The sequence below is a fragment of the Ambystoma mexicanum genome, chromosome 14, assembly GCF_040938575.1.
Source record: "Ambystoma mexicanum isolate Mex_15411 chromosome 14, UKY_AmexF1_1, whole genome shotgun sequence".
NCBI lineage: Eukaryota > Metazoa > Chordata > Amphibia > Caudata > Ambystomatidae > Ambystoma > Ambystoma mexicanum.
In genome coordinates, this window is record NC_090940.1 from 596,214,580 (window position 1) to 596,229,379 (window position 14,800).

The 14,800-nt window shown below is 46.2% G+C and overlaps 1 protein-coding gene across 1 annotated transcript in view; it reads right to left on the reverse strand.

Moving 5' to 3' along the window:
• EML5 (EMAP like 5) overlaps positions 1 to 14,800 on the reverse strand; it is a 772,681-nt gene that overhangs the window by 212,837 nt on the left and 545,044 nt on the right. Inside the window, exons 19-21 of the mRNA XM_069637955.1 lie at positions 14,605 to 14,716; positions 10,700 to 10,827; positions 9,226 to 9,367 (exon numbers count right to left, since the gene is read on the reverse strand). Of these exons, the coding sequence (XP_069494056.1) occupies positions 9,226 to 9,367; positions 10,700 to 10,827; positions 14,605 to 14,716 (382 nt within the window). The remainder of the gene's footprint in view (positions 1 to 9,225; positions 9,368 to 10,699; positions 10,828 to 14,604; positions 14,717 to 14,800) is intronic.

Here is a 14,800-nt window from a genome sequence, read left to right on the forward strand (position 1 = left end):
CTACGGGTAACCGTCGCTTTTGTGAACAAGGGAGAGTGCTTGAAACCTTGAAACACCTTACTATGTTTTGTCCATCTTTCGACTCCCAAAGAAATGTATCCTTTGGGTTGTATATGTATAATGACTCTGCTACTTGGAAAGAATCCTTGTGGAGAAGGTGTATGGAAGGTTCTAGCCAACGGCTGACACTATGTTTGACAAGATTTTTAGGACCTCTCGATTCAATTTTAATTTCGCAGTATAAACTGCTTATAGAAACTAGGGTTTAGTCTATTTCTAGACACTTAGGTTTTAATTGGATAAGGATATTGTATTATATTTTGTTTTTTTGTGATATTGTTATGTTTTGTTATTGAGGAATGGCTGATGAGAAATTTTAGACGCATCTGAATTTGTAATTTCAAATTTGATTTGAAAACTGACTTGTAATTTTTTGAAACTTTTTATGTTCTTATTTTAATCTGTAACTTGTTTAATTTTGTAAAGGTTTGTTTTAAACCATAAACAATAAAAAAAAAACAACCCCTCAGAGATGAAATACAAATCTAATGCGCATAATTCGGCCCCAGCCACGGTCTCTCCACACGTGAACAGGCCGAACTGACAAGGTGCCAAGCTCACCAGACAGACAGCCGCCAGAATCCCACGTTTTGGGACACAGGTTACAACAACGAAGCGGCAAGATGGACACCAATAGCGATGTGAAAGACCGGCTCACAAGCCCATGAGCAGGCCTGTCGGTTATCCGCACAAACACATAGTTGCACATTGTTGCTAATGACAGGTACACCGCGAGCTGGGAACGACAATGGTCCCAGGCTTGGGGGCTCGCAGGAGAACCAATCAGAATACAGGGGGGCTTATTACTGACGCCATTACTCTTAGCCAATCACCAAGGGTCCCTCTGTAACAATTCTAAAGTAACATCTGCAAGGGACAACCCAAGCGTACCACCTGACCCATCCTCATCCACTAATATTTCTTTCCATATGTTACCTATACTAACCCTACCACTCGGTGAACCAATCCAGAGTGGAGATAGGTTTTGTGCTAACTTTCCCAGGTGACGCGAATAGCGCGTCATACTGCTGTAAAAAGGGCCTGCGAGCCCCACTACGAGTGAGAGTCCCGTTGGATGCATATGAACCGAGACTCATCCCTGCCGTTGTTATAATAAACTGCACTACCGCCTGGCTTCTTGTGTGTGTCTCATACTCCTTTTTGGGACATGGGAGGTGTTGCGGCCTCCCCATCCCGGAGGTCTGTGGACGGCTCTGCCGGCCCCGGGAGAATCACCCCGACAAGAGAGTGAGCGATAATCCTGACTGCAGCAGGGCCTACAGAAAAGTAACCACTTAGGGAGTCCCTGAGGGAGATTAGAGTGATACGGCTAAGGGCCTTTAGGCTAAACACCTTAGTTTAATTAGTAGTTTGCAAACCGAGGGTGATGCAATCTGTGTATACCAATCAAGGGCTAAGGACCTTTGGGCAATGGAGAAGGTGCTTGAATACGGGAGCAATATGGGCAGCCCTGGGGCCCATTGAGTCTTCAACAAAATAAACGTGGGGTGCCTGTTTGGTAAGAATTAGTGCAGTCCAACTGGTGTGGGACTACACAATAACTACTGAACCCATATGCATGCATTAGTAATGGCCGAACCCCGAACCCTCACCCATAATGATAGGCTCACAACTTGTTTCAAGTGTTGGCAATAAAAAGGCCGTAGGATTTTATTGTACAGATATGGGTTATGACAATAACAATATCACATCATGATGGTATCATACTTTTGGGCACCGGGTCCTGAGGTTACCCCCTCGGACCCGTGCCGCCTTCTTGTGTCCCACGACTGGTTGTGGGTGGGCACTGTACAGTGCCTTGTACTTCTTTTTGTTCTTCTCCCCTTTTGTAGGGTGGGTGGGTTCTGTGGTAGAGAAGCAAGAAGATTTGGAAGACACTGAGTAAACAGTGAACCTTCTGTTTGCTTGGGTCCCCGTTCAGGGTCCACAAACAGATTGTGTTTACTCTGAGCATGCTGCTCTCATTTATAGGATCCAGGGAGGCCCTGGGTCTTTGTTGTGTATGTGGTGGGGGCCGCTGTTGTCGCAGCCCCCGGCCGGATAGCCGACTGTCTGACCCCTTAGTGGGGGCAGATCTTTGAACCTGGACCCTGCCTGATGGTTGTTTCCTTGTGGCGCTTTAGCACCTTGCTGTTTGGAGGAAGGGTGCGATGACTGTTCGCACCTTACCCTTCCGTGGATTTTGTGCTGCCGAGACTGCGTGTCTCCGTAGCTGGGGGGAGAGGAGAGGAGCAGGCGCGGGGAGTTGGGGCTGCCCCTCTCCCAGCTGCCGATGGTAACAGCAGTTACCCTGCCTCACTTGTGGGATGCCCATGCAGCATTGCCCAGACTTATTTCTTGGTATTGGGTAACGCAACTTTTAATATATGCCTGTACTACACAAGTTGGTAGTGTGACTGAGCAGCCAGGCCTACCTTAAAAGGGGTAATGTGAGCTGCACAATGAAATCAGTAAATAAAAGTATCCAATTAAACACTTAAAGTTATTTAATACATTATTTATTTATTTATACACAGAGATATTTAAAGCATTCTTTAAAAAGCAATAATCAGCTGTAACATTAATCCCAAGCTAGGATTCTATTAAAAAAGTAAACAATAAAGCAGGTGCGTAATTCATTCATATATTACACACGATCCAGCACCCAGAAGTGACATAATTTGAGATCAGTATAGCATTTATATAGTTTCACCTTTGCAGTATTGAGTTATCAAGGAATGAAAGGTTATGGTTAGTTCAGAACAGACCGATAGGTTATAAAAACAGTTAGATTCTAGCAAAGGGATGCAGGCAGTCTATAATCCCAGCATTAAAGTGTTCAACATTAAAACCTGTAAGGGAACAAGCACTGCCAAAGCCAATAGGTTCAGAAGGAGGACGCTGGGGAGCCAGGACAGCCAAAGTTAATGGAAAAAGTAAAGTTCTGATGCTCTTCTTCTTAGAAATTTGTTCTTAAATAGTCAGTGTTCAAAAAGAAATCACAGCAACTCAAGAGGAGTCGCCTTTAGGAAGCACAAGCTGTAAGGCCTATGCAGGTAAATTGAGGTCAACTTAGTTTTGGGTTAAATTTCACTCCCAACGGTAGGGAGCACCGCAAATGGCAAAAGGATAAAATACCCCAAACCCCACAGTACCTTGAAAATGAAGAAGTTGTTCCAGCTGGTTGCCTTCACGATGCAATGCAGTAGACCCTTGGTCCTGGTCCTTGGTCGAAGTGACGAAAGGGAGGACGTCTGGCAGGCTCCTGTGGCAGCACTCTGGAGAGGGACTCGGCAGCAATGGATTTCTGTCGATTCAGCGGCTCTTTGTGGTTTTAGCACCTTCCACTCAGCGCCTACGAAGAACAAAAAGCTCTGGTTAGGATTTCCTTGATCCCTCGATCCTGGAATCTGGTGAATGGACTCTGAATGTAGATTTCTTGCTTCTGTAGGGGCCTCTGGATGCCCACGAAGATCTGGCCATATTTGGACTTCGGAAGACAATGCACTCACAGGAGGTCGAGGTACCCCGGGTATTGGGCTTCTGCAGCCTTGGAAAGTCACAGCAAGTCGGGGGTTGCACCAAAATAGAGTTTGTGTTGAGGCTAGTTGGTCCCACCAGCATAAGGGAGGAAGTCATCCTTTACGGGTCTTCCCAGCCAATTCGAAAACAGGGTCAGCACAGCTGCAGGGCTTAACCGGGCATCTTCTCTCGTCTTTTGCTTTGGATGTTGTCCTCCAGAGGTCGGCACTGGTCTTAGTCCCAAACACCTCACTTTTTATGCAAGTTCCCATTAATTCACAGCCCTAGGCTATGAATCACACAGGAGGGTGACTGTCCTTTTAGGACAGCCAGTCAGCCAATTGGAACTGCTTCCACTCAGGCACACCTAGACACAAAGGACAGTGAAGTTTCGGGACCCTCCCTCACTTCCTGCCTTTCCAGACACACTGGATCCTGGGCGGGCTTCAGGGCTGAAGCACGCCAACGGCAAAATGCACAAAGGACTCCAACCTGAATCAAACAGAGTAAAAGCCCCAGAGACACTAACAAGAAATGGCGAAAAAAGAAGACAGGGGCCATTTTCAGATATTGGTCACCCTTGGGCGCAGCACTGCAGCTGAGGTATCAGCCTGCAGATACATGCCACTAGGTAGTAAAAAAGAAACCACTGCCTCCAGCCATTCAAAAGATTTAGTGTAACAAAATGTTACATGAGGAATGGGTTAAAGGAGTTACTATGTAGCCCCCCAGGACTCCACATAGGGGGGTGCGTGCGAGACCCGTATAGTAAAGGTAAGTAAGACAGGGGTCATCTTGCTATATTTGGGAACAGTAGTTCACCCAAGAAAATGTAGATTTACCAGATTCTATAAAACAGTAAGGAACATAGAAAATCATAATCAGGAAAACACATGAAAGAGTGAAAAAAAGGTCCCACTCACTCGGAATAAAAAATTAAAAAGCCCTGAGTCCAGCATTAGAGCTGGGAGTCTCTACGGTTAAAGGGAATTGGCACAGAAATGAAAATTCTCCCTAACACCGCCTCCGAGAATTGGAGGGCTTCTAATGCCATCTGTGCAAAGGAAGCGCAAGAGAGTTGCGCAGAGAAGTTAAATTAACTCTTCAGATGGGGGGTAAGGAGAGGGTGGATGCGTAGAGCAAGGAGACGCACATGGATGTAGGTGGTACCACTCCATCTAACTGCCATTTGCCTGATGCCCAATAGACTGGATATAGAGAAATGTTTAAGGAGGTGCTTGTGTCCCGTGGTCAGGCCCGGGCTGAATGGATTTGCAGTCTCAGTATCTTGACAATTCCTATTGTGATCTTTATGTAAAGTGTGGAATTGAGAGCACACAGCAAAGGTTAGTCAACGTGTTATCTTTCCGGTCCAAGCCCAATGCATGCACAGCTTCAGTGCCCCATTGGCTTCGCGGGTCATCTTTGTGCAAGACTAGGCACCTAGGAAATATGAGTGCTCACCGTTATCTGTGGAATTGTTCCACATTTCTGGTGAACAATTCACAAGAGCTGTACATAGTTAAATACAAGGTTATAAGAGCGACAACATAGCACTCTCCTAGGTTGATGGAAAGGCATGTGTGGTTGGTCAGAAGAAGGAATCTGATTCTTTAGGGACATTCTAATTCACTTGTATTCAAATGAAGAGAAAAAGGCCTATTTCCCCCTATTTCTAGAGGGAGTTCCCTATCTATCTAAAGGAACTAAAGGTGCTTGTCTGTTGCCAGAAATTCCCAAAGAAAGAAAAGTCCTCAGTCCGAATCTAATTCTACCTAAATTTCACTCCTGGGTGGCCTTGTGCTTCTCCAGTACCGCAGAGAGGTTGGAGAGTTTATCCTTCTCGACCTCTCTGCAGATTTTGACACCGTGGATCATGGCATTCTTTTGGCCCGACTGGAGCAGGCAGGAATTACAGAGGACCTATTGGCATGGTTTACGTCATTTCTTGTAGAGTGGCCTCAAACTGTCTCACTTCAGGCTTGTCAGTCTTCTTCGTCAGCACTCCCCTATGGTGTTCCTCAGGGGTCTGCCCTTTCCCCTCTTTTATTCAAATCTTTATCTTCGTCCACTGGCACACCTCATTTCGCAATGGGGAGTCTAATTTCACACCTATGCTGATGAAACACTCATCTGGTGTTCCGACTGGACTCCCCCTACAATTGGGATGCCTTTTAAACTGAGAAACTGCCTCTCTGCCATAGACAGGTGGATGTCTGGCAATTGGCTGAACCTTAACGGGGATAAAACAGAAGTGCTGGTGTTTGGCTCTCAGGCAGCAGCCAGCTCCTGGAGTGCTCAGTTTGGCCTGATGCTCTTGGCCCTTGTCCAGCGCCCAGCACTTCGGTTAAAAGCCTTGGGGTGCGACTTCTGCCAAAAGGCTCTAGCAAGGCCCAGATTTCAGCTGTCTGTAGCGTTGGCTTCGGAAAACTGAAGTTCTTGAAAAGGATTCTGCTGCTGCTCCCGTCCAATAGTCAGGCTCAGATTGTCACTTCAGTAATAATAGGCTCGCTGGATTATTGCAACGGGATCTATCTGGTGCAGCCCAAATAACAGATACAGCAGCTGCAAATACTCCAGAACTCGGCAGCCAGATTGGCTCTGAATGCTCCCCAACTGGTCCTTCCTGCAGGTCTGCTATGGCAACTTCATTGGTTGCCGGTTACTGCTCGAGTCGCGTTTAAGGCTCTGTGTGTTACTCACCGAGCTCTCCATGAGGTGGGTGCAAGTTACCTAATAAGTAGGATTCAGAGGTACCATCCGACTAGGTGTCTTCGTTCATCTGCCATGGGGCTGCTCAAAGTGCCTACGTTTCAGCGAGCACGGGCACGGGGCTGTTCCTTCTCGGTACTGGCCCAGACTCTATGGAATCGACTGCCGTTACTGCTGAGACTTATGGAGGAGTATCTTCCTTTTCGGAAGGCACTCCAAACCTTTCGATTCTAATTTGTCTGCCTGTTTATGCTGCCAGGGTTTTTCTCTCTTCCCTAGTGCCTGTCTGTGAATTTAGCGCCTAGATGACTATGGGCCTCAGTTGTGCTTTATACATTTTTATACATTACATTACGTTACATTACCACTAAGATAACCAACTTGGCTTGATTGCCCTGGTGTGCCAATATCTTCTGACATTCTCTTTGCATCAATGTCTCTATTCCTGATGCCGCTTGTCTAGCACGATCTTCTGTAATATTCTCTTTATCCCCTGGACTACAACAGCCTTTGGTTGTGTACTCTTTGTACTGATGTATCTGTGACAACTTTCCTTGTGATCCGTTCCCACATTCTTGTTGGAGGTTTCAGATCTCTCGTAACCTATTGATCCAGGCTCTCTCAGCTTGGCTGTGGTTTCTTCCCACTTGGTATTTCCCCTCTCCTGGGTTCTCTCTTTGTAACTATCTCGTTCACTTGATATCCTTGTCTGTCCTTCTTTATTATAAGATTGTATGCCACTATTCCTCCTCTTTTCCTCTTGGTGCTTGTATAGTCATTTCCATCCTTTATCGGGTCTTTGTTCGGAGTCTTCATAAACTTCCCACACAGGGTTATTCAATCACCTCTTTATCAGCTTTACAAGTTCCAATTACATAGGTTTGTATTAAGTAACTCATCATGAATACAGGGACGAGTTTCTCCTCTCGTATTCTGCTGCCCCAGTGGCCTCCCACTTCTCCTCTTCTTCCCATTACCTCTCTGTATGTCGGGGAACATTACAGGACATGGCATTCGCTCAGGTGATCGTCTTTGATACTGCCTTCTCGTTCCTTGGTTTTCATCGTGCTCCCATTCTCTGCTTCCCTTCTGCCATATACAGAGGTTGACATTGGGAAGCTGTTCGCATTCTGAGTTGACTTCTTGTTCTGCTTTTTCGTGGGTCTCCCGTTCTCAGCTTCCCTTATGTCGTTCATGAAACATTAGGAAGCTGTTCGCGATCCCACTTGCCTCCTCGGATGGTCTCACCGTGTTTCACTGGGCATCCTGCCAAACACGATATGAATGTGGTCTCGCCACCACCTGACAGAGGACTCTGCTTTCCTGTTTCACAACAGCTCCTCCGTTGTTGGGTACGCCGGGCCTGCAGCATCTCACTCTGGCATTCTGTAGCTCTTCGAAAGTTGCTGGCTCCACGGCTCGTCCCAGGTCCGCCTCTCCAAGGTGTGCTCACGTCAGGGGGTTCCGCGGCTTAGGATAAGCTCGGCTTCTCCATGTTCCTCCACTTGTGCTAGTTAAGTATGTTTCGTCTCTTAAAGAGGCATTGGGGCTCATTCCAACCTTGCCGGTCATCGATTCTGGCGGTAGAGTCGCAAGGGTTCTAGCAAAGGCTGTTACTATTTGCAGCCCTCAGTCCTGTGGCATTGCCAGCGGATTATGAGTAACAGCGGTGCGGTGTAAATCCCCATTCATGGAGTCCATGAGGGTATTTGCCGTCATTACCGCCACCGGCATTGCCAGTGTCAGTAATGAGGGATTTTATTGCCGGTTGTTGCCTGGGTTACCTCCAGCTTTTAGCTGGAGGTAGGCCAAGGGATATCACCGGCAAACCCGTAGTTGGGCGGTCCAGTAACGTGCCGGTATCCGCGGATACCGTCACTTTTTAACCAGACTGCTTGACTCGGAATAAGCCCTATTATCCTTTCCTTCTCTGGGCTTGTTGGTTCCAGCATTTCCTTTAGCCAAATATGCAGATGTTACATTAGTCTTTGTAGCAGATAGTCCCATGTATGCTGCTATGCTCAGTGGCTTAGAGAGTGCCTCACAGCAACGTGAGTCATTGGTCCTCATTACGAGTCCGGCGGTAGCCCTGCTAGACCAGTAATTCCATTTCGCCTCTGTGATTGCCGGAATCACAGGGGCATTACAACCCCGGGGACCCTGTAATTCTAGAGGCGGAATTCAGTAACTCGATGGAAACACTGGTTCCGTCTATGACGGAGCCGGTGTTTCCATGTCTGCCTGCAGGCGGGTGGCGTTACTGCCGCCAGGTCAGACCTGGCGGGAGTGACACCTCCCGCCTGCAGGACTCGGAATCAGCCGGTCCGGAAACAACGGTGGCGGCGGATTTACCGCCACCGTTGTTTCCGGACCGGCTGACTTGTAATGAGACCCATTGTCTCATAACTGGGAGTCTCTCTCGGTAAGGTCCCACTTGCCCAGACCCCCTAGGGAGGGTCTTGCGGATCAGGCTCACCTCCAAACGCCTCAAAGGGGGAGGCTCCCCCTTGGGGAGAAGGGATGAATACCTTTGATTTGTCACACCTGGCAGGTTTAATGTAATGTAATGTACGTGGTCTTGTATAGCGCCCATCTGCCACTATCGATGGCCTCGGTTTAGCCACTTGTAAGGTGCCTGATGCTCCAGGAGGAGCACCCTGGACAGCAAAAGCATCTCTGGTTCTTTCATATGTGCCTTATAAAGATATAGACCAAAGCAATAGAAATTAGACATGCGTTGAAATGATCTACAATCAGAAAGTCAAAGTGGTTCTACCAACGTGTTTTCCCATAGTAGAGGACAATGCCAGGTGTATGTCCAAATGAAGAGGATACACCGACTCAAACATTGAACCCAGATCTAGATCTTCATGTACCTTCAAGAGATTATTTTTAAAAGAAGCATACTGCATCCCTATCCTGGGTCCTCACCCTTTTTAAGCTTGCGGACAGCGAGCATGCAGTGGCTAGGAGACAGGTCCCAAATCCGGAGCGTCTTGTCATCGCTTACAGTGGCACAGATTGGCAAATGCGGATGGGTGGCAAGGCCCCAGACCTCCCCTTCCATGTGGCCCTGCAAAGAAGCAAAGATTGTGTACATTGAAAGGTGCAACTAGCATTCAAACAAAGTTTGTTTCTTCTCGCTTTCTTTGAGTTGGATATAGCACCACAAACTACCAAGGGGCTGCTACGGGATGCTCCCCGACAAAAAACTGGCAATGCACCAACACATATAAGATGGAACACAAAAGGAAGGAAACAATAATACAATTACACTAAGTCACAATTATGTACAGCCCTTAAGCAAGTCTATATATCATTATTATGATGGGCACCTAATACCCCGAGGTTTCTGAGCGCGGACCCGGGGATCGAACCTGTGTTGCTCTGCGTCGTCTTGTTTCCAAGGTGAGCGCGTTGCCCCTGAGCTATCCTCGTCTAGGCATGGACAATCAGTGGTTTGAGCATAAAGTCCTTTATGGCTTGTCAAAAACCCTTGCTCGCGTGGTTACCCCTTCTAGACCAGGGACCAACATTTTTATTCATTTCATGCTTTTTGGCAGCAGCCCTTTTAATCCACAACCGAGAAAGCAAAACTCTGAAGGAAACAACTGTGTGGAGGATCCTTTTCCGGGTACGTGTTGAGGGACAAAGGGTAATGATCTGGATTCAGTGATAGATATTAACCAGTATGGTCCCTTCAACATCTTAATCGGGGGACCCAACGGGCAACTAATCAAGTCTATGCAAAAAGGACGAGCATACTCGTCCTTAGCACTTAAGGGGTTAAACATTATTCCTATGAGGCAGCAGCATTGTACTGATAATGAGTTTCAATATAGCGCTTCATGCCAGACTCCCCCAGCTTCCAAGCGCTATCATCGTACACCCATAATATTGCAAAACCCATTAGTCATGAAGGTTCCACCAAACCCATTCTGACTTCCCTAGAGGTTCTTCAACAAAAATGCCCTGCAACTTTCTATTTTCCCTTGCTTGATGCATGCAGCTCTGTGCCCACAGAGAACAAGGACAATGGGGTGCTCCTTTTCTTAGCAGAGGCCCAGTTGCACAATCCCAGGGAGTTGCATGCCTTTTCAGCACAAATTCCAAGAGATGACACATCACACCCGTTCTATGCCAATGGGATCATTGCCTGAGTAATTCACCTCTGTGCGGCTGTGTAATCAGGTGCAGCTCATTATGAGACTATTCTCATGCAAGCTCACCCACCACCCTTGCAGGCGCTTTAGACTACGAGTCCCATGATACCTCTCCATCAGCTATGTTGGCGTGGTCTGATGGGAGCTGAAGTCTAAAACATCTGGTATGCCTAAGGTTGAAGAACCCTGTTAATAATATTTCAAAACCGCAACAAAATAAATTCAGCAAAGAGAAAGGGTACCTGAACCAGCAGGGTTATTGGTCCACTCTTGTCCACCTCCAGTATCTCGCCGTTCTTAGTACCCACTAAAATATGCCCGTGTCCCAACGATATGGCACGTATGGAGGGGTTATCTTCTAAGAGGAGACCTGCAATGCAATAAGGAAGAGCGGTCACTCTAAAGACATTTAAAGATCCAAGTAAAAGGACACATTGCATGAAGCTCTTAGAGATCTCCTTCACCTCCCTCATTCATTTGGGGAGTGATACTTACAGCGCATTTTAAAAAGAGCATTTCTGAAGGCATCTCTTATTGGTCAAATACATTCATTCGATCTCATTGAACAAAAGCCAACCACTGCTAAAGTGGGGGTGATCTTAAATGCCTGCTTTCGTGGAGAACAGAGGGAGGGATATCCGTACAAATTTGTGGCTCCGACCTAATATTAGTTCAATTTAAATTGGCAACCTTTAAGAAACGCTAATAAATCCTTGGGTTTGGTATTCAAACACAACTTTTCTAAGGGTAGAAGTTAACATACTTTTTGTCACTTATTTTGTAAGATGTTTGTCTGTTGCTTTGGGCTTTCTCCGCGATTGTTGGGGGTCCTTGCAGATGGCGGGGTCTGCCCATCTCGGAGCAAAGATATGTCTTTCTGTGCCAACGAAGGATCATTTCTACCTGCCGGTCTCATCTAAAAGTGAGCGAGGGCCTTTTGGCACTCCTCTTTCAAGCAGGGCACCAGCTTATACAAGGGCTTGGAGCAACTACATGATATATGATATAAATCACTTATAAAGCGCAACATCCACCTTGAAAAGGCACTGCGGTGCTGGATGTACTATAATACCAGGTGCTCCCTATCGTTCTCGTTCAAAAGAAAGAGCACCCCATTTTCCGGTAGCAATGAAACCATAGTGACCCGCCCAACAGACCCTATCCTCACAACTGAAAACATTTCTTCCAAGGCCAGACGATCAGTTTTAGTTCAAGTTAGTCAATGGGGCTCACATGTGGAACTGCTAAAAGGTGCTATTTTAAGTACATCTTAATTATTAAGAGACTACCTAATTTCGAGTTCAGACTGCATGGGATATTTACACGCCTGGTGTATCGAGAAAGTACTGCATAAAGAAAATATTCCTACGGTAAATATATCCTATATATCCCATGTAGCGGTCTGGGTTGCAGCGAGGTAAACAACTTTCCCTCTCTGAAAGCTCCATCTAAATATTACTTTTAAAAAAACGACTTTTCTCAATTATTGTTTCCTACTCAATTTCTTCTTTCTGAAAAATTCTCTTTTGGATTTTATACAGTGTTTTGCAGCAATTTCTTTTGAATAATTACTTTTGGATGTAGTTTTGTTTTCCCACTTTTTATATTTGTGTACTCCTAGTCTTTTTATTGAGATTTCTTTCAGGCTGTTTGTGCTGCTCCTTTTTTCTGATGGGGCAGACACCCGACGCTCCGCCCCTCTCCTCCCACGTTCGCTTTGCATTTTGAATCAATTTATGACTTAGTGTGGGGGGCTTTGATTTTGATGAAGAAGTATTTAAAAAATAGATATTTTTCAAGCAATCTTTTTCTGATAGGCATTATAATAAAGTAATGGCCTCATATTTATCAGCATATCAGGATCCAGGATTCTGATACTGGCTTCTAGCCCAGCTTTTAATTATGGCTCTTGTTGGTTTGCTCTCCATCAGTCGCTTATTAAGAGAACACTGAATAACTCACATGGTAGGCAGCGCTTGCAATGAAATACTTCCTACCTTGCTCGCATGGCAGGCAGCATTTACAATTAAAATGAAACGCTTCCTACCATGCTTGCATGGCCCAGCAGGCACATGGAGTTCACACCACAGTAATTTCCACATATTTGTCAGGATTGGAACATGGAGGTCACACTACTCCAATTCATTTCCCTGGCAGCTGCTGCCTGGCCAACAGCCAATCAGGTTTCGGGATTCTGATACTGACTGTTAGCCCAGCTTTTAATTATGGCTCTTGTGGGTTTGCTCCACATCAGCCACTTATTAAGAGTACAATAACTCGCATGATAGGCAGAGTTTACAATGAAATATGTCCTACCGTGCTCGCCTGGCAGGCAGCATTTACAATTACAATGACACGTTTCCTACCACGCTTGCATGGAGCAGTTGGCACATGGAGTTCGCACCACAGCAATTAAACGGTGCCCACCATGTGAGCGTGGCAGGCAGTGTTTAGTTGTAAATGCCTACCAGGCGAGCCTGGTATGCAGCGTTTATTCATCTTCATGGCAAAGTGCAAATGTGCAGGGCAAAAGGTGGCGTTGCCCTGCACATTTGCACTGCGTCGAGCAAATAACTAAAATGGAGTGGCAGGGGCCTGGCTATGCTTGGGTGCAAACGTGCCAGGTTCACCGCTGTCAAATTACGATTTACTTTAAAGAATAAAAGATCAGTGAGGCTATTCATCTCTAAAAACTTGTACACAACAGTAACTCTTGCAAATGCCCCAACTGACTTTGGAAGGTGTCTCCCAAGGGCAAAGTGGATCTTGGCTGATGACTCATCATTTTGCTAATTTCTGACCTTCCCATGTATCTTACAAAGGAATACTAGCGTTGCTCGATTTTCTCCAAAACTTTATTTTCTTGTTTTTTACAACGGTTAAATGACCATGCTTCAAATGTTTAAAAACACAAACGCCTTGGAAAAAAAAGTGCATACATTGAACGAGATGCGTGTGTCGTTAATTGCCGCAAACGTAGCCACAACACAACTAAAATCAAATCCCACCAGTTGTTCTGAAATAAGAGTTTTGGAATCGATGCTAGGTGGATGGCGCCCAGAAGAACTCAATAGATGGCTTCAAGGAGCTGCTCCCGGCAGGAGTGCTTTTCTTGAGCGGTCAATACAGTTTAACATTTGCTACTCCCCGAGGTGCAGCTCTTCTTCTGCCACTGCTCATTATCTGGTGCCCAGGGTTAGCCCTGCGGACAAACCCTCTGGATGTTTGGACTACAACTCAGGGGAGTTGCTAGGTCTGGAAAAGACCCGGGGCTAAGCTGATGTCAGAACTGTTGGGACTGGGGGCTAGCTAGTCTTTTCGCTGTAGCTCCTGAGATTCTATCCGGGGCTACAACCAAAAGATCAGGGGCTATAGTACCCTTAGCCCCCCCCTTGCAACGCCCCTGCTACAACTTCAATCAGCCCACCCAGCGATCTGGGGGGTGACAGGTTGGCAATCCCTGTTGTAGAGCATGTCATGCAAGTTGTTTAGCCTAACCCTACTAGCGGTATCCAGTGATGTTACCGAATAAGTAATAACGAAAAACATTTTTAACGAATCATTATTACCGGAAAAATACCAAATGTGTATTAAAAATATATATGGGGGGGGGTGGGGTAAGCGGTTAAAACGGGTGGGGAAGGGGTTGGGCTGGGGTTATAAACAAAGGGAAACAGGGGGTCCCCCCAAATAAAATTTCAAAAAATCAGTATTTTTTTCAGTCAAAATGTTTCGTAAAAAATGTTTTTTGTTATTCGCTAATATCACATGAAACCTCTATTAGCAGTGGAGTAACTTTGCTGAAAATGTTGGGGGGGGGCATGACATCTGAATAAAGGGTGCCCCAGCCAAATGAATGGGGACAACATGGCGTGCCATGAAAGTTGGGGGGGACAAACACCTCTGTCCCCCCTAAAATTACGCCCATGCATACTAGGCTTCCACAGGCCCTAATCAGTTGCAAATTCTAGCAATCCCTGGAAAGATCAGTCAACTGCTTTCTGTGCTATAAGGGCCCAATGAAGAACATGAGTGCTGACATTCATATGGTGTACCCAAGGAACCTCACCATGAACTTCCCCCTAAAATCCCCACGCCTTGACTTAACTTGACACACAAGATGAGAACATGAAGAAACCACAATCACCTTTAGAGCCAGGGGCCAAGGCAGCTCTCTTGATGGCGTAGGTTTTGAGGCACCTCTCGAAAGAGTCGTCCCAAAGGGCGACAACTCCATCCTTCCCTCCGGTCACAAAACCCTGCAAGAAAGAGAAATAGGAAATATTAGAGACTAGCCTGAATGGGGAAAACACAATCACCATACACCGCGCTACAAAGTTACT